The sequence below is a fragment of the Benincasa hispida genome, chromosome 2 (assembly GCF_027475165.1).
Source record: "Benincasa hispida cultivar pf3 chromosome 2, pf3_genome.v1.1, whole genome shotgun sequence".
Classification (NCBI taxonomy): Eukaryota; Viridiplantae; Streptophyta; class Magnoliopsida; order Cucurbitales; family Cucurbitaceae; genus Benincasa; species Benincasa hispida.
The window spans coordinates 13,361,615-13,387,789 of NC_143479.1; the positions used below are offsets into that span (position 1 = coordinate 13,361,615).

At 37.5% G+C, this 26,175-nt stretch overlaps 1 protein-coding gene and 1 long non-coding RNA gene across 2 annotated transcripts; both read left to right on the top strand.

Annotated features, from left to right (window-relative positions):
• The first annotated feature begins 16,953 nt into the window (after nucleotides 1-16,953).
• On the top strand, nucleotides 16,954-22,076 carry LOC120070864 (DEK domain-containing chromatin-associated protein 1-like). The gene is made up of 11 exons (XM_039022756.2): nucleotides 16,954-18,028; nucleotides 18,140-18,173; nucleotides 19,354-19,433; nucleotides 19,572-19,631; nucleotides 19,801-19,911; nucleotides 20,000-20,080; nucleotides 20,158-20,232; nucleotides 20,372-20,867; nucleotides 21,267-21,364; nucleotides 21,459-21,489; nucleotides 21,600-22,076. The coding sequence occupies exons 1-11, from the start codon at nucleotides 17,411-17,413 to the stop codon at nucleotides 21,749-21,751; spliced, it is 1,836 nt and encodes a 611-aa protein (XP_038878684.2). The 5' UTR covers nucleotides 16,954-17,410; the 3' UTR covers nucleotides 21,752-22,076.
• A 3,010-nt stretch (nucleotides 22,077-25,086) lies between these two features.
• On the top strand, nucleotides 25,087-25,779 carry LOC150037656 (uncharacterized). The gene is made up of 4 exons (XR_016527687.1): nucleotides 25,087-25,226; nucleotides 25,330-25,443; nucleotides 25,538-25,659; nucleotides 25,734-25,779. It is a non-coding gene; the product is annotated as an uncharacterized LOC150037656 (long non-coding RNA).
• Nucleotides 25,780-26,175: the final 396 nt, after the last annotated feature.

Sequence of the window (26,175 nt, forward strand, 5' to 3'; positions counted from 1 at the left end):
ACAAATATTTATTCTTGATGGTTACTTCATTCAACTCCCTATAGTCTATGCATAAGCGTAACGACCCATCATTTTTCTTTATTAACAACACTGGTACACCTCAGGGGGATACATTGGGCTGTATGAACCCTTTATCAAACAATTCTTGCAATTGGACCTTAAGTTCTTTCAATTCAGTTGGAGAAATTATGTACGGAGCTTTGGATATGAGAATGGTGCCTGGCTCTAACTTGATCGCAAAATCATTCTCTCTGTGTGGAGGCAAACTTGAAAGTTCCTCTAGAAACACATAAAGGTATTCTATCACAATTGGTTATGAGGTTAAGGCAATCTTAGTTTCTCTAGTGTCAACTACGTTAGCCAAGATACTCCAGGTACCTTAATTAAGTAACCTCTTAGCCCTCACCATTAAAATCACTTTAGGCATGACACGATCCTGACCCCCTTTGAACTTAAAACTAGCTTCCATAAGAGAACTAACATACACCTCCTTCTGAGAATAGTTTATGCTGGCATGATTGGCAGGCAACCAGTCAATGCCAAAATCACATCAATGTCTCGCATGCCAACAAAATTAAAGTTACATCAATGGTGCAGTCTGCTATTTCTAACTGACATGCTTTTATCTTTTCGCTTGTTATCATAATTTCTCCTAATAGAGTAGACACCGATAAAACATAACCCAAAAGCTCTAAATCTAGCATAAGATGCTTTATAAACAATGACGAAATGAAAGAATGAAACGATCGAAAGTCAGATAACACCAAATCTTAGTGGCCCAAGATTGGGAATGTACTTGTCACTACTGTTCTATACTGCTCAGCCTCTCGAAAGTTCGTGCCATAAACTCGACCCTACTACTGTTGTCAACTTGAACTTCCCTAGTATGAATTCGGGGGTTGACCCTCCGCACTTCCAGAACCACTTTGTTGGATCAACACCAGCACACAGCGGAAGGGAACAAGATCCATAAGCACTCTAATTGATTAATTTTGGCTTAAAAGAAACATTCTAAAACAGAGTATAATGGGTTTCGATGACATACCTTGACCGAACCGTTGAAATCTCTATTTCCAGATGCAAAATCCTCAAAATCCTTGTGTAGACCACCACGAGATCTTCCCTACTATCCTCTTGGTGCTCTAGATTGAGTTGTGGGACTCAAAATAAGTTGAAATCAAATGGAATATGGAGAAAACTCACTGAATGAACCCATTGAAGAACACCTTCTTCATTCGAATTTTTCAGCAAAAAATCAATCGGTTCATCAATCAATTCTTCACTCCAATCTTTTCAATATATTGCCGACTATCATGCTATCATGCAAAGAGATGTGTTGCATGGGATGCAACTCATGCTTGGAGTAAATCAAAGAAGAGGTGGGTTCCTATTGAGCAAGTTGAAGATGAACTTGAAAACCCCATTTTTCAAGTTTGTGTGATTTTTCAATTTCCAAAATTCCAAAATTGATTTTAAAACAATATTTTATTTCTAAAATAAAATTTTAATTTTACAAATTAATTTCATAAATTAATTTTCTAATAAAATTAATAAATAATTATTTAAACAATTTAAATATTTTTAATTAATTTAATATCCAATATTAAATTAATTTTTACACAAATTCATCTTCATATATTTAAATCATATTTAAATATATTTTCTCTAATTATGTTTGATTGTAATTTGAACATTTCAGATTAACTTATCACACTACCCTAGAGCTCATCAATTTCTGAGCTAGTAGGGACCTCATGGACCTACAGATGATGGGCTCCAACGATCAAGATTAATCGGCTAAACTCATTAGACCGATCTAACCCCCATTCATTAACTAATGGGTCACTTCACTAAAACCCATAGTTAAACTTCCCTCACTGTAGATATATTATGTCCACTTGATATAACCATGATTAGTAAGTTAACCCTTCACAGGTTGTTCGTAATAACGGCTGGGTCAAATCTCTGTTTAAGTCCCATAATTAGCACTCAAGGGAACAACCTTTCTACTATCCCTAAAAGCGGGTAGGAGTGAATTCCCTCTTCCAACCCATATCCCCATCTATCTATCCGGTCTTACCCCTAAAATGGCAGTTTTATTTAGCCGGCACTGTTGAGCCAACCATCACCTATGCAAATCTAAGGGCAATCTCGAATAAACAGAAGTTCATAGTTAGCTCGGGATTAAGGTCAAGTTACCTAGGTCATCGCTTTGAAATAGTCAGTCTTAAACAGTAAACAGCGTTATAAAGTAAGAGTAACTCATTTTGTGGTCCGATCTTGTATAGACTCTTTTGCACAAGGACACCCTCACTTCTCATGTCCAACATGAACGAACTAGGATCACTTCGTTTGTAGTACTTTACAACTCCTTGTAATAACTACAGAGCATGTCGCATCCAATAGTGTTACCAGAATAAGGTACCCAACCTTATCCATGTACTATAGATCATTCTGACTATTTACTCGAACCTGATCTACCTTTCTGTCTCCACATAAAGTTCAAGTACTCATCCAATAGTCAAGAGACTTTTAGGTTTATTGGATTTCTATTCAAGAAATAGATCTATTTAATAACATCTTTTTTGAATTTTCAGAATAAGTTCCATTGTTTACATACCACGAGTTTTAGGACATAAAACCCAACAAGCTCCCACTTTGACTAAAACTCCAATTGTAACTTATACATCTAATATATAAGATTGAGTTTCTGAGTTTTATAGAGAAATAAAATAAATTAGGGCATCTCATACCCATATTTTACCATTCGGTATCTCTATACCTGATACTTCTCCCATTTACCTTAGCTATCTGGTATTCCTAGTCCTACTAGGTAATTCTCAAACACTTTAGCCAAGAGAATTATTGTAAGCATTGTTAGGTATATAATAGGCTTTTAATAAAAGTATAAGGGGATTGCACCTTAATCTCAATAATGGCCAGGAAACACACTTTCCTCCTACTATATTAAGGTACTCTCAACTTTTTGAGCAAGATGCATCTGACCTGTCTCAACAACTCTTTGTTAAGAGTCAGATCTATAAATTTTTAAACTCTCTATACTTTGATCTTAGCCATTTAAATATCTGAATATTTACAAATGGCTTTTAACAATTTGATTCTTAACAGAGGTTGCTTGAACAAACATATTTTTTGAAAATGAACATTTCATTTTCCAAAAATATATACAATTTGTTCTAAAAGATTTACATTAATAGTTAACAGCAAGTAACAACTACTCCCACTAGATGAGCTGAGCAAATGGTCCCAGGGTCAAGTTAGCCCAGTTACCTTTCTTTGCTCTCTACTTGACAAGATAGTGAGGGCAGTGTCTCCTATAGTGCCATTTTTTGTTGTAGTGGAAACATTTTCCTTTTGCAGCATTATCTTTGCCTTTCTATCCAGTAGGCTTCTTCTTCCCTTTCCCTTTACCCTTCTTCACAAAAATACTCTTACTCTTCAAAGAGGAGGCAACTTCAGGCTTGGAGGATATTCCTCACTTCTCGGCAGTAGTAACATTTCCTTCTGACATCAGACCTTTGTTTTCAACATTGTTTGGTAAGTTTGTAGCTCATTCAGTAGGGTAGTCAAGTTGTATTCAATTTTATTCTTTAATGCATTCAGAATTGCATAAAACTCTTCAGAAGATATTCTAGAATAAAACCAACTTGACTTCTCTCGTCCATGATAACATCGTTTACTTCTGCCATATTAAAGTGGACCATCATGTCCAGGACATGTTTACGAACATTTGTCCCAACTTTCATGCGACTGTTGTAAACGTACTTAATGGTATCCCTCACAGAGATTCCATAATCTCTTTGGTAGTACTCATATTCTCATGCTTATTTTGTCAACATGTCAGATACGCTGGTGAGGATATAAGCACGTGCTATATCATTAGCCCTGACTCATCTGTCATATACATCCCGAACATTTTGGTTTGTGTTAGAGCTAGGAATGGGAGGATAGTCCTCAATTAAGACAAACCGTAAATTGTCTCACAAGTATCGTGTTCAAATTTGATTTCTAATTCACATACTTATCTCCACTGAATTTATCTGACGCCAACACTTGTATTAATGAACTCATCACTCTGAAATTTAAATCCAATCAAGTTTTAGCAATTTTATTAATTTACTCAAGATTATTCTCTCGCAACAATACTACATCAAGACATTATTGACTAAATACTTCCCCCAGAGTAACTCATATTCAGATAGTCATTTAGGTACCGCTTTTGGTAAGACATTATTAACACTTAATAATTTTGTAAGTGTAGACCCACCATTTTCGAATCTTATAGAACGGTATGAGTATCACTCCGAAATGGAAAATAATACCCGAGACGAAACTATAAAACCCTATTCATTTTACTGAAGCCTGGGTTGTTATGAATCCTATGTTACAACCCTCTGTAGGGATAGCCGTCGTTAAACGATTAACAAAGTGTCGCTTAAAGCTAACCAACAGGCGCAACATAGAAATCTCACGGTTCAAACTAATGGAGGAGACCGTAGGATATCTTGACACATTTCCTTCACCCGCTTATTATAAACTACTTCCTACATTCACCTTGATATTGACACATACATCCGCTTTCCAAAGAGAGGTCACTCCCAGGGTGACACGAAGCGTCGTATGAATCTCACGGTGTGAACTATATGGAGACATGGCAGTTGAAATCATACGCTGGATTTCTGTTCGAACAACTTTCCCTTATTCACCAAAACTAAATTTAAGCTAAAAATACTCTCTAAAGGGAGGTCACTCCCAGGATGACACGAAGTACCGCTTAAATCCAGACTGTGAACTCTTAGAGACGCAAGAGCTAAGAATAACAAACAGCGTATTTTATTAATCTTCCGCTGAAGGTTTCTAATAACTCTATCATATATAAGTTATTCACTACCACTGAAGTGTTCTAATGTTTGGGTAACTACATACTTAGGTTCTTTTCCGACTAGTTAAAAATAACCCTAAGTCTATGTGGTTTATCCATGTATAACTCTTATAAATGGACTTAAACCTATGATGTCTGGGTGATAAACACTTTTATTACCTCACATCGCTCATGAATACTCATAAAACTAGTTACAAACGCTAAATTATTCGGCCATAATCCCCAGGTAGGAGGTGTTCCGTAGACCATCAACTTAAATACCCCCAACCTTCGACAAGATTATTTACCGGTTGAGTTTGTAACCCTAGTTTTACAAGTTTAACGACCTATTTTAACTAATTAAAACAAGTGGTTAACCTACATAAGCATGCAATTGTTCTTTGTTATAGATTTTAAATGTCTAACCCAATTTTATAACAATTTATAAAACTTTAGACATGCTAAACATCCACAACATACAGGAATTGAATATCTAATATAACACTTATATTAAATACAAGAAACCCTAACATGCATACTATATATCATAACAAATTATAACATACTTTCAATGCATGTTGCATGCTTTCTATGGTGGGATTTTAAATCTAAATGGCATACTATATGCACATACAAGATTTATTTAATTATAACATACATCCAATGCATAAATAATTAAACACATATTGATATGGTTTTAGTTTTAGCAAAAATAAGCAAACAAAAGCCTAATTATTACAAAAATAGCTTCAACACCGCTCGAACCGCTCCAAAACCGCTTGAACCGGACCCAAACCATCTGAATCGGACCAGTAGAGACTGAACTGGACCAACCACAAACCATTTGAAGCTGAACCAGACCAGACCTCAAGAGAACCGACCAAACCGGCTTATCTTGCTCTTGCCCAAAATCTCGCCAAGTCCGACCGTTTGGCAATGACGACCATCATTATGAGTTTGACTTGATCGTTTAGCAACCAACGCCTATCATTTAACAAAGCTATAAGATCACGTAGAATTTGCCTTCTATCGTATAGTGTCATCGTCTAGCGTCGGAGGATGCTACCAGTCAATTATTGTCAAACACTATCACATAGCTCCATTGTTTAGCACAGACAATTTACTACACAATCGTTTAGCTCCCATCGTATAACGTCGCATCTTAATTGTTTAGCGTGCGCCCGAGGTAAGCGATCGCCTAGTGTTATCGCATAGCAATCGATGCATCGCCCAGCTGTCGCTCAAAGGTAAAAAAATCGCTTAATGTTATTGCTTAACATTTCAACGCACGCTTAGTTGCCGTGCATAAGTAAACGATCGTTTAATGCTATCTCTTAGCATTTGAACGCATCACTTAGATAACGCATATAGATAGACGATCGCTTATTGCCATCACATAGCAATCTTAACACATCGCTTAGCTCCCAATCAAAGATAAACGATCGTGGTAAGCGATCGCTCAGCACCATCGCATAGCTCTTCGCCGCATCGCTTAGCTCCCACCTGTAGCTACACAATCGTGTAGTGCCATCGCATAGTAAAATAACGCATCGCTTAGCTCCCGAGGTAGACGATCGTCTAGCGCACAATACTTAAACAATTAACGCCCGAAGCTACACGATCGTTTAGCTTTTCCTTCACATCATCTAACGCATGAAGCTAAACGATCGCTTAGCTACCGAAGCTCGATGACGATATGAACAGAGGCTGATCGTCTGGAATCTGAAACTCGGCTTCTTCGCTTGTTTCTTTGAAATACAACTTAATTTCAACTCTAATGACTCCAAATAAATTACAGACTCTTGAGTAGATCACTACAAGATCTTCCCTACTATCCTCTTGGTGCTCTAGATTGAGTTGTGGGACTCAAAATCAATTGGAATCAAAGGGAATATGGAGAAAACTCACTAAATGAACCCATTAAAGGACACCTTCTTCATCCGAATTTTTCAGCAAAAATTCAATCGGTTCATCAATCAATTCTTCACTCCAATCTCTTCAATATATTGCAGACTATCATGCAAAGAGATGTGTTGCATGGGATGCAGCTCATGCTTCAAGTAAATCAAATAAAAGGTGGTGGGTTCCTAGTGAGCAAGTTGAATATGAACATAAAAAACCCACTTTTCAAGTTTGTGTGATTTTTCAATTTCCAAAAATCCAAAATTGATTTTAAAATAATATTTTATTTATAAAATTAAATTTTAATTTTACAATTTAATTTCATAAATTAATTTGCCAATAAATTTAATAAATAATTATTTAAGCAATTTAAATAATTTATATTAATTTAATATCCAATATTAAATTAAATTTTACACAACTTCATCTTCATATATTTAAATCATATTTAAATATATTTTCTCCAATTTCGTCTGATTCTAATTTGAACATTTCAAATTAACTTATCACACTACTCTAGAGTTAATCCATTTCCGAGCTAGTAGGGGGACCCCATGTACCTACGGATCATGGGCTCCAACGATCAAAGATTAATCGGGTAAACTAATTAGACCGATCTAACCCTCATTCACTAACTAATGGGTCACTCCACTAAATCCCATAGATGAACTCCCCTCACTGTAGATATATTATGTCCACTCGATATAACCATGATTAGTAAGTTGAAGGTTGTTCGTACCCCTGAAATTATCTCTTGTTCCTTAAGTCCCCTCTGATCCCCTAATGAACAATTATTTTGTGATCCAATCACAAAACTGAGACCCTCTCATGCTAAATGAGAGGGCGGGATCCCTTGTTCAAGCCCTAGAATCAACATTTAAGGGAACAACCTCTCTACTACCCCTAAAAGTGGGTAAGAGTGAATTCCCTCTTGCACCCTATGTCCACAGCAATCTATCAAGTCTTACCCCTGAAATGACAGTTTTATTGAGCTGGCGCTGTTGAGCCAATCCTCACCTATGCAAATATAAGGACAATCCCGAATAAACAAAAGTTCATATTTAGCTCAGGATTAAGGTCGAGTTACCTAAGTCATCGCTTTGAAAATAGTTAGTCTTAAACAGTAAACAGCGTTATAAAGTAAGAGTGCCTCATTTCGTAAGAGTGCCTCATTTCGTGGTCCGATCTTGTACAAACTCTTTTGCATAAGGACACCCCCACTCTTCATGTCCAACATGAACGAATTAGGATCACTTCAATTGTAGACTTTACAACTCCTTGTAACAACTACAGAGCATGCCACATCCAATAATGTTACCAGAATAAGGTACCCGACCTTATCCATGTACTATAGATCATTTTGACTGCTTACTCAAACTTGATCCACCTTTATGTCTCCACATAAAGTTCAAGTACTCATCCAATAGTCAAGGGACTTTTAGGTTTATTGGATTTCTATTCAAGAAATAGATTTATTCAATAACACCTTTATTGAATTTCCAGAATAAGTTCCATTGTTTACATACCACGAGTTTTAAGACATAAAACCCAACACACTTTTAGGGCATTGGTCGGCTGCATGCTCTGCCTGCTTACACCTGAAGCAAGTCCCTGTACTAATTAGACAACATCCCTAATGACGCTTCCTACACGACTTGCACACAAACCGATCCCTCCAGACTCCTCTCGAACTAATAGCTTACTGCTTGATATGCCCTAGCGATCTGTCTGTTCTTTGAACCTTCTGCAGAGGCTCTAGTGCTTCCTGCTCAGCTTTTCTCTTTTGACCCGGGGCAGGTTCTGTCGACAAGGACTTCAAGAATTCTAGCCCCAATGGATAGCCTACTCGTGCTACCGCTCGAAACACTGTTGCATAGGTGGAAGGCTCAAAAGCTTGCATAATATGTCGCACCCCGTCTCGAAGCCCCTGCCCAAATCTTTCAACCCTCTTCGCTTTAGTAGACACCAGGTCAGGAGCAAAGCAAGCCAATCTGTCAAACCCCTCTTCGTACTCCTCCACTATCATGGTCCCCTGCTTCGGGTTCATAAACTCAACCTGCTTATTGTACCTCACATGAGCATAGAAGTACTTCTCGTAGAATCGCTTTTTGAATTGGTCTTATGTTGCTTGGCTCCATTAGTTTCTATCATTCTTTCAGCTGAGTGCCACCAACGCTTGGCATTATCAACAAAAACAAAGGCATCACACTGCAATTTTTGCCCTTCTAGGCACTTCATGTACTAAAAAATCCCTACCATAGTGGACAACCACAACTCTACTTTAGTGGGGTCTTTCAGGGACCCATTAAGCGTTTAAGGATCATACTTCTTGAAGTCCCGTAGATATCCGACCTCCAAGGAAGGACCTGCCACAGCCTGATCCGGTACCTTGTCTTGATTATGAACTTGTGGTGTCGGGGCCGCGGTATTGGGTTTTATGTCCTAAAAACTCGCAGTTTGTATAATAATAAATATTTTATATAATCAATATACTTGTTATTGATTTCATAAATTGTACGGAAGTCTAAATCCAATAAACTAAGACCCATGACTATTGTATGAGTACTTAAACTTTATGTGGAGACATAAGGGTGGATCGGGTTCGAGTAAATAGTTAAAATGATTTATGGTACATGAATGAGGTTGGGTACCTTATTATGGTAACACCTGTGGATGCGACCTACGATAACGGGCAAAAATGCACGTTATTACAACGCAAAGATATAAAACAATGAAGGATTGTGACGGTAAAAATATATAAAATTGCGTCCAAAAGCATTAAGTTTATAACATTGCGATCGCATACGTCCATCACATTAAAGCAGCTAACTTATGTATTTTGTGCAGAAAAATGCGTTGGCGCAAAGCGGAATTGCGATCCAAGGAAATTAACGTCCGAGCGCATCAAGAGATTGTGACCTCAAGGTTATGCGATCGTTTGCATTCGTGAAAATCGGCTCAAGAAGGTGGCCGCATAAGAGTCGGCACATCAAGGTGAAAGCATAATAAATCACGAGGGGACAGAAAGCTGATGACGGTCAATTCCAAATTAAGTTGACAAGCCATTAACGACATACTGTAACAAGTACACTTAACTTTTTGGTGACAATTATTCGGCGTATCAGACAGAGAATTAATGACATCCCATCAGTGCAATCATCTGGGAGAAAAAGTTCTTTACCCTGAAGCTCTATAAATACCAAAGGTCACCTTCGTTAAAGGAGTTCGTTCAGTTCGGAGAATTCAGTTCCACGACTCATAATATATAGTTCTTTTTCACCATAGATAGTTGTAGTATGTAATTTCTATACTTAGAAGGCGGAAGTGAGTGAAGGGAGAATACGCCGAAAGATCATCCTGGTTAACTCAGAATAGTGCCGGGAAGCGTAAAAAACAGAGATAGGGCCAACTCTTACGGAAGCAAGAACATCTTTTGGGCAGAGTAGAGAAAACTCAGTGTAAAAGCCTTGAGAAGCAAGATATTGCTACCAGGCTCTTTATCCTTATTTTCCATTGTCACTTTGTATTCTGAACTTATTTATAAAATGGAAATTGCATGTCCATATCTGTACACTCTCTTTACATTATGCATGAATAGCTAAACTGTTGAATGTGTTGAGAAACACTTAGCTAGCATAACCTAAGATCTTCACTTTATGCGATTATCTGGTATTATGTATGTATCATTCGTCCTTTAGAGATACTCGGGAGGGTAGTCTAAGGATAGAATCTAGGCTCAGGAGAGTCAGATTAGAGACACATAATCAAGAGATAGAAGCTTAGGAATAAGTTCTGTTTGCTATTAACGCACCGCATGCACCCTAGAGATAAGATATGATTGTATGCGGTCACCTTGTACCCATGTGCATCATTCCTCATCGCATAGGCAAGAAGTAGAGACTTAGGAATAAGTCATATCGATATCATCGCATACATCGCATGCGTCATAAAACTAGAAGCTATCGCATTTGCATTGGACAATGAATTATCATCGCATGTGTGTAGCATGATCGCATAGCTTGAACGCAATCTCAGGAAGCGCTAGCTAAAGACCTTCTCAACCTGTTTACCGTATATTCATTTTATCTCTCGCATTATTAACTCTTTTCTCAATTCCGCCGCATAAACTTTATACCTTAAACAACAAACCAACCAACGCATTGATTTATTTGTTACCGCAAAGTAAGCGAAAAGTACCATCACATACTGTTTTCTTAGTCCCTGTGTTCGACCCTGAGTTTACCAGGAAACTTAGTAGAATTTACACTTGGGTCTTGCTAAGAAAACTTGCATGCACAACGCATATTCCACCATCACATTCTACACCATTATTTCATCACATTAACCATGCATCAACCTACTCTGTAATTGTTACAAAAAGTTGTAAAGTGCTACATACAATGTGATCCTAATTCGTACATGTTATGACATGAGGAGTGAGGGCGTCCTATGCAATGAGTTTTCATAAGATCGGGACCAAGAAATAAGTCACTCTTACTTTATAACGTTGTTTATTGTTTAAGACAGACTTTTTCACCTAGATGACCTAGGTAACTCGATCTTAATCCATAGCTAAGTATGAACTCCTGTTTATTCAGGATTGCCCTTAGATTTGCATAGTTGAGGGTTGGCTCAACAACGTCAGCTCAATAAGACTCCCATTTCAGGGGTAAGACCAGATAGATAGCTGGGGATATAGGGTGCAAGACGGAGTTCACGCCTACCCGATTTAGGGATAGGAGAAATGTTCTTCTCTCAAGTACTGAATTCAGGTCTTTAACAAGAGGCCCCACCCTCTCACTGGGCTGAGAGAGTTTGGTTTAGAGATTGGATCACAAACCAGTTGTTCATTAGAGGATCAGTAGGTACTTGAGGAATAAGACGTAATCTTGGGGGTAAAATAGATATTTGACCCAGTCGTTATTACGAACAATATGTGAAGGATCGACTTGCTGATTATGATTAAATCATGTGGACATAATATATCTATAGTGAGGGGAGTGCAACTATGAGCTTTAGCGGTGTGACCCGTTAGTTAATGAATGAAGATTAATTTGGTCTAATGAGTTTAGCCAATTAATCTCGGATCATTAGAGTCCATGATATGTAGGTCCACAAGGTCCCCCTACTAGCTCGTAATGGATTAGCTCTAGAATAACGTGATAAGTTAATTTGAAATGTTCAAATTAGAATTAAAGGAATTAGTAATTATATGAGATATAATTACGTGTTTAATTTAAGGATTAAAAGGAATAGGAGAATATATATATTTAAATATGATTTAAATATATAAAGATGGATATACGTTAAAATTAATTTAATATTTGATATTAAATGAATGTTTTATTTAAAAATTAATTTATGAAATTAATTAAAATTTTCATTTTTAAAATAAAAATAGATTTAATTAAATCAAATTTTGATTTTTTGAAATAAAATTGAAAAAGGAAAAGAAAACAAAACACTTAAATGGAAAATGAAGATTTTTCATTATCCATCTTTTGAAGTAGCTCACTCAAGAAGCAATATATTTGCCTTGTCTTCTCCAAGCATGAGCTGCAACTCATGCAACTCACTCCTTTGCATGTTTATCTGCAATATAATGAAAAGATTGGAGTGAAAATCAAGCATCTAATTTATAGAGATTTTGAGAGAAAATTTGGTTTGAAGAAAGAGTTTTTCAACTAATTTTTTGCAGTTAGCATTTCTCCTTCTACCTTTGATTCAAGCTTATTTTGAGTCCCACAAATCAATCTAGAGCACCAAGAGAATAGTAGGGAAGATCTTGAGGTGGTCTACAACAAGATTTTGAGAAGATAGCAGCTGGTGAAGGAGCTTTGAAGAAGTTTTATAAGAGGTATATCTTGAAACTCACCTTTTTTTGCAAAAGCATGCTTTATATTTTGCCAAAAATAGTGAATTTGAGTGCTTAGATGATCCTTGTGCTTCTGCTACTGTTGATACAATCCTACACGCGAGGGGTGGCACCTGCTGCAAATGTGCATGTTGAGCTATTTGCTGGGTCACAATGTTCCTTGGCTGCCCACCACAGCTTGCGTGATGACATTCCCAATTGCTGCAACCATGGCAATGTACTCCGCCGAAATCTCTGAGGGTGATGGTTCTGATAGGGCACGGTTGAATTTCGAGGTCCACTTCTTGGTCTAACCCTTTACCAGGTTGACCCAGAAGGGTTAAGAGGCGGTGGGTTTCGTGTCTCTGAGCTTTGCACCCCAGGGTATTGTACATCAGGGTTCTGCTCCCCAATGACATTCTTACCTCGACTGCCCCTTCCTCTAGTTTGTGGTGCCATAACCTGATAACCACACAGAACTCTTTAATAAATGCTTGTAGGGAAACCCATCAGATACGACTACACAACAGGTAAAGTTTCATGCATAATTTCCTAAAGGACTTTAAGGGACATACCTGGTGATGACGAGAGATCCGTTTGTGGGCCATAAAGGACATTTTGGACTTACGATGTAAGTTAGTTTACATAACCTAAAACTCAGGCTTTGATACCAACTGTAACGACCCAACATTTTTTATTGAGCTCCTAGGACGCTACTTGGTGTATGCATAGGCTTGAAAACCAATTTCTCAAGGAAAAAAAAAGAATTTAAATTAAAGAGTAAAACTTTTAATTCATTACATAAGGCTCAATACCTGAAAACACAATTCGGGTAACCTTGACCCAAATTTTAAAAAATAAATAACAATTGAACCAATTAATAGATGAAATAAAGAAATGTTCATAAATTATAAAGTGTTAGGCTCTTAAATCATACCCTATCAAACAGAACTTAAGTGCAAAAGTGACAACCTATTCAATTGGCCGGTTCATGGATCCTTCCTGTCGTTCGCCGGTCTATCCTTATTTTTACCTGAAAATAAAATTAAAAAAAAAAACATAAAAGGAAAAGGATGAGTATTTAAATATACCCAATAAGCGACCCACTAGGTGAATTGTTAGCCTTCCTATCGATACTCGAGTGCACTAGGCATAAGCATAAAAAGTGAACCCGAAGGGCACAGTCATAAGCATGAATGGTGATCTCAAGGGATCCCTGTAACATAGGCATAAAAGGGTGAACCTGAAGGCTCACAACATGGGAGGTGCGTGGCTCGATGAGACCTCTAACAACCACTGTCAGTCTAACCTAGGCATGACTTACAAACATAATCTTAGGTCAGCTTAATAGCTTACAAGTCGGTCATAAATTTCATCCATCTTCATATACCGCAACATTTACATACATTCAAAATTTACATAGCATAAACATAAGCGTCGATAACCCCCTCAACAGTACAACATAACAAGTCATAATAGTTCATTCAAACAAACAAAATCATGTTTTCAGTGTAATCACATAATTATCAATAAATTGGGTTCGAGAGCGAACCGGTAGTGAAACACTTACCTCAAGTTTAGACACAAAATCCACTTCAAGTACACCAACTACCAAGTTCCATACACTTTGAGTCGAATCCTAAAGCACCACCCAAATTGAATTTTAACACTTAACTTCAGATTCTAAATCATAATTTTATTCTACATAAATTTAAACCACTCACCCAACACGTAGTTTATTATAAAACCACCACAACACTTCAATTAAGCAACCTAAATCAAATCTCTACTAAGTTGGACAACGTGCTAAAACAAAATCTCAAATTCCTGAATTCAACCTCAAAATTTTTGGGTGAATTAGTTTTGGCCAAAATTTAAACCAATATTAATGGGCATTCCAAAAACCTAAAGCTTACTAAATCACAGAATCTTGGTAACTGGCATAACTGAGTAAGAACGACGTTTGGCTTGGTTTTGACATCTTTTGATTGCAAGCGACATGCGCTGGTTTTAGATCGACGCCGACAAGAAGACTGACTTTGGATCGACGGTGATAGGCACTGGCCGGTAACGTGAACGAACGACGACGAGGGCTGGGTTGGTGTGCGACTGACCAAGGCACGAATGGTAGTGAGCTTCGTTCGGAAGCAGTCATCGGTGTAGTGTGCGTGCGTCCGTCGTCCAGAAGCCGTACTCGAGTGGGACAAGGAGAAGAAAAGGGGGGCACCATCACAAATAAGGAAGGGGAAAGAATTTGCTTCCTTTTTTTGTCTTTGCTTTGCACATAAATCGAGGCCAACCTAATATACAATAAAAAAAAGTTCTCTTTAAACCCTAACTTCCCTCTTTTTCCTCAATTAAAAAAAAAGAAATAATAACAACTCCTCACATAGCACACACACATACATATATTTCAACAAAATCCTCAATTTCTCCCAAGATAAAGCAAATTGAGTTTATCCTAAAATTTTGGGACGTCACAAGACCATTTAGGTTATCACTTAAACGCGATTCACCCGTATGTCTCTGCATACATGTTTAAGCTACAAAATATAATCTTAGATGTTAGTTTATTGGTTTGTGGGTTAATGCTACTAAATGTCAAATAAAATATCTCATATTTTTGTTAAATTAATAAAATATTTGTACATTACAATTACAAACTGCAGAACCCACGAGATTTAGGGTATCAACCCCAACACACGAAATTTTCTAGACGTTATGATAGGGTGATTTCTAGCCCTTATATGCTTGAGGTTGGCCTCGATCTCGACATCGATCCAGATTATCTTCTATAGTGTGTATGGTGTACTTGGATGTGTTTGGACGGTGAAAATATTGTTCGCTAATGTGCTTTGGGTCGGCCTCGATCGACCCTTGTGAAATTTTAGTTATAACTTCGCACCCCATTAATAATTTCGAGCCTCAACGTCAGACTTGACTCTTCACCTCAAATTGATCTCCTTGGCCTTAGTTTGATGTCCTTTGCCTTGACAATGGTAGCCTTGATCTCGGACTCATCCTCGACATTGGTAGCCTTGGCCTTGGCCTCGACCTAAGTCGTCTTGAACTCGACTTCCACTCTCCAACACATTGGCTTCCTTTGATTTTGGTCATAGGGATTCGATTCATCCATGGCTTTCGTCTTCAAAATTTCTTATTTATCATGATTTATGGGAACTAGGCCATTATAGCTTTTATTTCTTTAATTTTGCATTGGTAGATTACTCTTGTCCCCATAGACGACGCCAACTATTGATGTCAAATTTTGGCTAAGGGAAAGCGCATATAACCTTCATGCGACATCAAGAGTAAATTTGTAATATGGGGAAGAAAGGACCTGCAAAATAAAAAAAAAAGGTTCCATTGCCTATGTCAGTAAGAGAATTATGAAATAGAAAGAGACTTGGAATTTTAAGTTACCTCATATGGAGTTATAATGATGTATTTATAGGTTTCAATTCTTCTTCTATTCCATGTTTGATTAGGGTTTTTGGGCCGACTGTTCCTGGATTCTCTTGGGTCAAGGCTAACCAGTCCAACATTCTTACCTAGCGCTTTTAGGATTCCATCCCTTTTTGGCTAAGCTTATGCTAGGCTTATCAACCATGGGCCCTTATTGATGGGCTAGTCGAGGCTGACTAGGCCCATCTTTCCTTTGGCCTTGCTCTTTTCTTCTTCGTTTATTGTTCGTTGACCATTTTACCCTTGATTCCATAATCGACCCACGACATCGTTTTTTCAATTTTAGTCCCTATACTTTCAATTGTCTAAATTTAGTCCCTATACTTTCAACAATCTTAAATTTAATCCCTCCAAGTTTTTTTTTTTTTTTAAATTATCGAAATTAATCAAATAATAATAATAATATCCATACAAGAAAATACATAAATGTGAATACATTTTGGCAATTGATGGTAAAAATACTAATATATAACAAAAAGTTAAAAAAAAATCCACAACAAACTAGTAGTGGAGATTAAATTCAAGATTTATTGAAAATATAATAACTAAAATTTAATAAAATTCAAAAATCAAACAAAAAGAGGATGTTAACCAAAATTTAACAAAAACAATCCATCAAGGTTGTTAAAATTGAAAATAATTGAAAAAATAATCATGCAGATATACAGTTATGGTAAAAATTTTAGAATTGAGGAGTGGGGGTTTTGAGTGTAATAGAACGAACCAATAGGATATTATTGGGGAGAAATATAATAATAAGTTAAAGAGTGTAATAATTGATCAGTAACAGCGAGATGCACACGTGGCGACCGCAGATATATGGGATTATGCTAATCCTATGGAAGAGGAAGAGCCGAAGGGGAAGAGGCATATTATTTTGTTTTTCCTATTTTTTTTTAAAAGAAAAAGGGAAAGAAAAAGGGAAAATTGGTAGAGGCCTCGAGGTGGGGGGGATCGCCGGGAGGGAAGCAGAGGGATAAAAACCCAAAAGCAGGCGCGAGCCCGCTAACATTTTTAGTTTTTGGCTTCTAAAAATTTTGAAACCCCGCTTCTTCTCCCCGCCCTCTACTAGATTTCATTTGCCACTTCCTCAAAACTAACCCAATTTTCCCGATCCCATCTCTGTTTCTCTTTCCATCTACGCGCTTTCACTTTCCAAACCCCTTCTCTTCCTTCTGCTACTAATTCCCCTTCTTTCTTCCCCCACCCTTTCTAGGGTTTCTCCCCAATTCACAATCCCCTTCGACTCTCAGCCCTCTACTCTTCTCTACCTACAATTCCCAGGTTTTGTCTTCTTTCCAACTTCTATGGCGTCTCTGAACATAGAGGACAAGAAAGCAGGTGACGGAGCTCCTGTCGGGGAGAAAAAGAAACTCGAAGGGAAGCAAGACAGCAAGGATGAAGATGCTTCCCGAGGCCGGAAGCTGGAAAAAGAAAAGACTGACATAGCTGATAAAGAGGAAGCTACTAGCGAAGAGGTAAATGGTGATGCTAAACCCGGTGAGAGTAAGGAGGATGAGGAGGAGAAAGCTGACCCGGAAATTCAAGAAGAAGGTGAGGAACAGGGCACTGCTGAAAATGATGAAGCCGAAGAAACAAATTCTGACAAGAAAGAGGAAGAAAGCGCAGAGGAGGACGATGAAGGTGACAACGAGGTTGAAACTGAAGGCGAAGGTGAAGAGGAAGAAAGCGAGGTTTCGAAGAAGGGATCAAAGGTCGATGCTAAGAAGGATAGAAATGCGTCTGTGAAATCAAGAAAAAATTCTGCAGAAAAGAAAGGAAAAAAAGATTCCAGTTTGAAGGAGCCGGTCACCCCAACCATTGAGAGGCCAGCCAGGGAGAGAAAGACAGTTGAGCGGTATTCCGTGCCATCGCCAGGGAGGTTGGGAAGGTCTTCTGCAAGCAAAACTCTCTCAATTGAAAAGGTATGTTGGTGAGTTCACTGTATGTTACGTTTACTTGGGTCTCTTTCTTTCTTTCTTCTTTCTTTCTTTCTTTTTTTTCCATATTTTAAATTGCGCTTCTTTTTTTCTCAGGGCCGCGGCACTACGCTGAAGGATATTCCAAACGGTATGTCTTGATTTCCGTGTAATATTTTCCATCGAAATTCATACAAATGTTCTTAGTTCTTTTGTTATTGATGTGGGCTAGAACAATCAAGTGCACACTGACATTTGCTATCATAATTTAGATTGTCTCTTACTTTGTTTTTAATGTTGGTTCGGATGTATTTCTTGTTCAATTCATTATTGGAATGTTCTGTCTGTTGAATTGTATTATGCGTTTAACGTCAGCCCTCCAATGTGGCTTCTTCTAATGGTCTTCATGACATCGTTGCTATATTTCTCCAGTCTTTTATCTCACATTGCTTGAAGCTGGATTTTCAACTGCCAGCTGGAAAATTATCTGTAGAGGTGAAAGTGCTTAGAAATTAGAAACTGTCATGATAAGCCACCATAGCTCTGTCAAATTGTCAAATTCAATTAGATCATTGGTCAATATATTCAGGGTTTTCATGCATTAGAAGATAGTGTGGTTGGCTGTTTTGTGAATGCAAAATCGGTCCAGTTGTTATTAGATTAATAAAAATCCTGATAAATTATGTATCTAAGGGGAAAATTGTTCACCACTGACATGATTTCCTCATATTCTTCAGAGGTCAAAACTGTTTTTCTTTCTTTTTTTTTTTTTTTTTTTTTTTTTTTTTTTTTAAAATTAATTAATTAATTTAAATTTATTTATTTAAATTTTTAAATAATATATTTTTTATTTAATAAAATGAATTTGGACATCTGCTCTCTTAATCCTCAGTTGAACTTAACTGTTCGTTTAACTTGGAGGAAGAATTTAAGATGCATATTAAAATGAAATGTGTTGACTTGTTGGTGTTCGTATGCTTTTATTCAGTTCAGAGCATTGTGTATCTTGTATGTTAAAAATGATGGAGTGGTTCATCCATATTAAAATGAAAATGTGTTGACTGTTAGTGTTCGTGTGCTTTTATTCAGTTCAAAGCATTGTGTATCTTGTATGTTAGAAATGACAGAGTGGTTCATCTATTAGTTGTTCCCATGTTTTACAAGTCTTATCATGCCCGAGTCTTATCTTGTGAGAATCTATCTTGCTTGGAGTGAATTGTTTACTGATGTGAAGGATGTTAAACCTACTGCTGTTGTGGATGCTCTTGTAGACCTATTTTAACTTTTTGACTACACCCTTTCTAATTAGCTAACGGTAAAAACTATTTCAGTGGCTTTCAAATTGTCAAAGAGAAAAGCTGATGACAATCTGCAACTACTTCATACAATTCTGTTTGGAAAGAAAGCAAAGGTGATAAAAATTATTTTTGATTTGGTGTAGCTAGTAGCTACCCTGGTTCAATTAACAATAGATATTCATATTGTTTTTAATTTATTGGCTGGCTTGTAGTGATCGTTTTATGTGTATTGGAATGCCTATTTTATGCAGGCTCAAACCTTGAAAAGGAATATAAGCCAGTTTTCGGGTTATGTTTGGGTAGAGAATGAGGTATTTCATTATCTAACTTTCTACTGCCTTTTTTTATTAGTAAAAGCCTTTAGTGATTGTCTAATGTGTATCAACTGAGTTGTAACATGAGCTAAGTGATAATATAGTCTTGATTTCTAATTTTGCAGCCGTGTATGTATTTACTTGATGGTTCATGTGTTCTTGGCAGGAAAAACAAAGGACGAAGGTAAAGGAGAAGCTTGATAAGTGTGTGAAAGAAAAATTGGTGGATTTTTGTGACGTGTTAAATATCCCAATAAATAAAGCCAGTGTAAAGAAGGCAAGAATTTATGAGCCAAAATATCTATAGCATGTGTTGGATTTATTTGTTCTGCCTCGAACTTACTTCTTCAGTCCTATGTTTTCAGGAGGAGCTCTCAGCAAAGTTGTTAGAATTTTTGGAGTCACCACATGCTACAACTGATGTTTTGCTGGCTGACAAGGAGCAGGTTTTATTCAATCATTGTTGTATTGAGTATCATCAATTGTTACACTTCTAAAATCTTGTTGTCTGTTTGCATTTCAGAAAGTCAAAAAGCGACGGAGGGCCAGTTCAGGCAAGACAGTTGGTTCTGGAGAATCTGCAGAAGTGCCTGCTAAGGTATTCATTCTTTAGTATTGTAGGGCATGTTTGGCTTTTAGGAGTATGTAGGCCCCATAACTTTGATGTTCAGGGCCTGCTAGTTTGTGTCTAACCTTCGTCTTTCTGTTATTAACAACTTTTTGTTACTTTCCTCTAGAAACAAAAATCTCAGCCTACAAAGAAGAGAAAACATACGTCGGAGGTTGAGGAAGAAGAAGAGGATAAAGTTGAAACCTCAAATGAGAAGGATGATTCCCATGATAAAGAAGATGACGATGATGATGCAACTGCCTCAAAAGAAGAAATTGATGAAAAAGATAAATCAGATGAGGATGATAAGACACTGGAAAAAATGCCTAGTCCAAAAAAGTCATCTAAGAAGGCTGGAAAAGATGATTCTGGTTCTAAATCTGTTGAAAAATCTTCTTCAAAGAAAGCAGCTGTAAAATCTGCTAAAGAAGCTGCAAAATCAACAAAGAAATCATCTAATTCGACTTCAAAAAAGGATGCTGTCAAATCTGCTGCCTCACCATCAAAGCCAAAGGGCACGCCAAAAAAGCAAAAAGTGGAGGAAAAGAAGCCCGTGAAGGAAAAACCTTCAGGCAAGAAACAAACAAGCAAAGCCCCTGCAAAGATTTCTGTGGAAGAGCAAGGTAAATTGCCTTCCTACTAATTGTTTCACTTTTATCTTTTGGGGTCATTCAATTCGTAGGCTTTTTTATTTATATTTATTTTTTGGGAGGGGTTATAGCATTTTTCAATAATTTTGAAAGCAGTTGTGAATTTGAGCTTTATTATTCACTTTTGAAAGGCTTAAACCCTATTGGATATAATGCTTTATTTACAAGATCTTTACTAGTGCTCACCCAAAAGGTTGGGTGGCAGAAGGTCACAGTCTCTCTTGTAAAAGGGACAGTTACCTAGCAGTAGTACACCGTTATCTTTCTACACTATTTTACGAGAATTGTTTACCTTTATTCTTGTACACAGTTTTTTGGACTCTTAGATTACAGCAGAAACACTGGCTCATGGTTATCTTTCTGTGATATTAGGTAAGGGAAAAAGTAGCAAGAAAGTTAAGAAAGAACCCAGTAGGGAGGAGATGCATGAAGTTGTAGTTAATATTCTGAAGCAAGTTGATTTCAATACTGTAAGTACAAAAATTTGGTCTTATGGGATTCGTTATGAATGGTTAGAAATAATGCTCCTTTTTATCCTTACTTCCCTTTATCTGTTATGTGCAGGCAACTTTGTCTGACATTCTCAGGCAACTTGGTATGTATTCCCTTGTTATATGCACACACGCACACACACACACATGATTTTTGGCATATTCATGAAAGAATTGCCTGTTATTATGCTGACTTGGCAATTGTTTGTAATAGGTACCCACTTCGGTGTGGATTTAATGCATAGGAAAGCAGAGGTGAAGGATATTATCACAGATGTGATAAATAACATGAGTGATGAAGAAGAGGAAGCTGATGATGGTGGTGATGATACGGACAAAGATGAGGACAAGGATGAGGATGCTTAACTTGTTTAATGTATCCTTACTTTTCTATAGCCCTGGCAGAAGATGATAGAACACATTCCTGAATGATCATCACTTCATGATCTCCATCAGCAGTTTGAATGTTACAGTAAATGTTTAGATATCTCTGGCACGGTCTGTATAATGTACCATATAGATTTAACATTTTTGTATGGTAACTTGTTAGCCTAGTCCCATTTTTTCCCTTTCCCCACAAACTAATTGTATTTTAGGCCCCCCTCCCTAGACAAGTAGTTAGATGATTACGTCTTAATGGAACAAGGTTTAAAATATTAGATTGCAAAGCTGATTATGATGAATTCCTCTATCTTGGTTGCACTCGATCATCCTACAATTGACGTTAATGTATATGCTTTTTCTAATAATAAGCAGGGTTGAAGGAGATGGAATTTGTCTTATGCTCTTAAACCCTATGTCACGACTCAGAAAATGTTATTCTGTGTAGCTGGCAATGGCATGCACATTCTTACATACTGAAAATTTTATTCAGGCTTGCCTAACAATTTATTTTGGCGGGTTATAGGCGGTGCTAAATATACTAACTTTTTTTGCAGAGTAACAAATTCGAATCAAAATTTTATTACTTGCTGAAATGTTTAATTTGAGCTTTATGACTTCTGTGGAGGCCAAAGCAGCATGGTTGTCCATGGATATCCCCTTGCTGTGCGTTTCACCATCAGCTCCGGCAGGAAACTCATAGTGGACTGTACGGCGGAGGGTGCTGTCTTGTGGATGTTGAAGCAAACTGTTCCATTGATCGGAACATATTGGAGATATTACAAAGCCTGAACCCGACACACTTTGTCTTGGCAAACTGGTTTTTGACATCCCCGGCGCTTCCAACATGCGTTGTTGCACAGGTTTCCCAACAACTCCTTCCTTTTTGTTGCTACTTTTTTGTGGGTTTGGTTTTTTTGGTATGCTTTTGTATATTCAAGGTTTTTTTCATTAAAAAAAACAAATCATTCATTTTCTTAAGGATAAGTGACACTATAATATTGTTCATTCAAGTCATAACCTTTGTGATTTTATTTTTGGTTTCAATCAAAGTCTGCCTCTTATCATTTATATGCCTGTCACACTCCCAATGTTTAGAGATTGATTTTTCTGGTGTGCTATCGTAATTGTGTTTGTTTACTGCTCTTGAATCCCATGGGGTGGTTAATCTTGCAATAATGTCTCTCTCAGGTGACTAAGTTTAAACGTGGCGAGTTTGTGGTGGTTGGGCTATGCGTGAGCCAGTGTTGTTGATGGAGTCGGGGATGTGGATGAGTTTGTGAATTCGTGGGGTGAAACTGCAATGTGCTTGTCTTTTTTACTGTTTCTTGATAGGACCATTCTCAAAGCTCGAGGCCCTCTCCTGATCGAGTTTCAGCACCACGAATTTGCTAAGATATGCCGTCAAAGACTTGCAAGCTTCCTGTTTCGAGCCAGAGAAACTGAATGAACTCAAAATGAAAGCGTTACAAGATGGAGTTTTGAAGGAGCTGCACCAGTACAAATGCGGATCAAAATGCAAAGCTCCTAATAGCTGAATATTCACGTAAGGAATTTTGGGTGGGGGGACTAGCTTGTGTTTTCAACGCCGTTAACCTTACTGGAGGAGAATATAATTTATTTTACTATCTCACGGGAAAGAAAAAAGGCCATAAATGTTCTTTTGAACCTTCCAGTTCCAGCCTCTGGCCATGTAAATCAAAATATCAAAAGCCACTTGGGTAAATTATCACATACCTTGTGTCTATGACTCCAAATAGGTACAATCTCCAACACATGCCAAAGCAAAATCGTCGGAAAACAACTCAATCGAAATATCAACCCACCTTTCCAAGCCAAGAAAATGTGAAAATCGTCCACAAAAGCACGTGCGGAATAGTTTGGAAATTTTGTACGGATGATCCATTATTAGATCCAAAATGTCAAATGACCCATTTTTTTAAAATAATGTCAATTGACCTTCTGTTGACATCATTCTCATATTAGGTTACGTAAATGTCCTCATCTTTTTGTCTTCTTACCCTTTTACTGAAACCCAACCAAAACTAAAAACTCTTCAAACGTAACGGCTTTGTATTGCTCATAAGCTTTGGACACTTAACGTGGATTTTCATAAGCGTTTTAGGTAAATTTGCTTAACATAATAATTGTGTTGTTTGATTTAACATTATTATTGTTTTTAATATATGTTTAATTTTATTTAGGTATGGACTTACGGGATCCTCGCAGCGATACCTGGGAACATTGCGAAGTGAAGGAGCAAGGTGGCTTTGCCTCGTATATTATGATGGTCATGCTCTCATTCAGTGTCCTTCAAAGTATTCGAGAGAGACATATTCGAGTCTAACAATGTAAGTGTACTTTATGCATAATATGTTTATTTGGTTATTAAATTGACACTAACCGTTTTACTGGGATGTTAATGTAGACAAGGGTTAAAGAGGGTCTTGTCATGACCGACGCCAAGAGGGAGTTTCAGGATACCCTAGTGGACAGACGACCTATATTCGATCTAGGTGCCAATGATGATAATACTGGAAGTGGCAGTAGGTCGAGTAGTGGAGGTAGTTTTGAAAGCGACAATGATGATCATCATGGAGGTAACAATGATGAACATGAGTATTCTGAGCACGAGGATGCTGAATGTGGAAAGGTGGAGGGAGGGACATACACACCTAGTGATGATATGTTTCATGATGTGGTGTGAGACGTACGCGATGAGGATGAGTTGAACCCACATGGTGTCCATCATGTGGATTCCCATAGAGAGATCTATGGATGAGGAATGTCCTGAGTGTGCTGGCTGTAGGGAGGGAGCCAATCCCAACGATTCTATTTATTCGTACCTGCGGAGCATTGACAACTCATTATCGAGGTTGGATGGCCGTATATCGAGTATAGATAGTCATGTATCCAAGATCGAGGAAAACATGACAGACATGAAAGCACAATTGTCGGCCATCCAGTCACTGTTGCGGTCTATGTGCAAGATTTGCATTTACTATCGTTGCTTTATATTTAATTTTTTTCGTGTTTGTGAACTCATCATTTTATGTTTACTAATCGAAGGGTTCCATGGTGATTGAGGAGACGACAAGTCACCCATCCCACATACAGGTGACGATGCCACGATTTCGCTCATCCCACCTATTAATCTCGATACTATTGATGCAACTGCCTCTCATACTCCCATCTCCCTGTAGAACCTCCAAATTCCACTACACCTACTCCCATTCTTCCTCTAGAGCCCGATACCATAACATCACCCATTGACGTCCAACCTATAGAGGTCGACGTCCCACATACACAGTTTGACGTGTCTAACTCACCCATTGACATCCTACATCCAGAGGCTGACACGTCTGATATACTCATCATGCCACATGCAGCAACCGATATGTCTGATATCTCAGAGGCCGACACTTCTAATATTGTTACGACCACATAAGGAGTTACATTGGTGAGTAATTTATTGATCGGTGATCTTTATTTATATTTCGTGATTTTAAATTATATTCTTTTATATTTTTCGATGAGTAATTTTTTGTTATCTGTTTATGTAGGAATCTTGAACTAGTCGTAAGAGGAAAGGTGTTGATAAATATACACCTCTAGCTCAACTAAATAACAACATAACAAAATATGTGGATTCTAGGGTACACCTTCTGTCTAAAAAGGTTAAATATCCTCTCCCGGGTGTGCCTACATCACTATTCAGAGCGATTGTCGGGTACAACGTAGCACATGATGTTTCACTTAATATCTTTACAGAAATGATGGGCTGGATCACTGATGAAAATACCGATAACTGGGTTCGAGAGAGTTCCTTTAAGCCACTATCGAAGCAATTTTTCAAGGAATTGATTGAACTGAGCTTGTGGGTTGAGTGCGATGTAAGTTTCCTAGCCTTGACTTCTTTACAATTGGATATCTTGTACTTTGATTGACGTAGTAATTTTTTGTGCAGACCACAAATACTTTATTTAATTAAATGAAAGAAAAGTTTTATAACCGACCTGACATGTGCATGCACAAGTTCACCATCTTGCCAATTGGAGTAACGATAAACTTTGATATATTTTGCTATGAGAGTCATTTTGCTATGATATATGTGATTACTTAACTTCTCATTTTATTTTGCAAAGTCGCCTTAATGCTCTAGTGGGCTATTTAAATGAATAAATAGTAAGTAGAGACTGGAGGCTGCCTTAGTATGGGAGGATGAAGACACGTACAAGGACTACGTCACCGGTAAATTCGATGTCAAATGGGTAGATGTAGATTTTGTATATATGACAATGAATATTAGTGAGCACTGAATGGTCCTTGTAATGGACATTAATAAAGCTTATATATTCGTTTTTGATTCACTTCCGTCACACACCAATGATGAAGCTGGGGACTTGGAT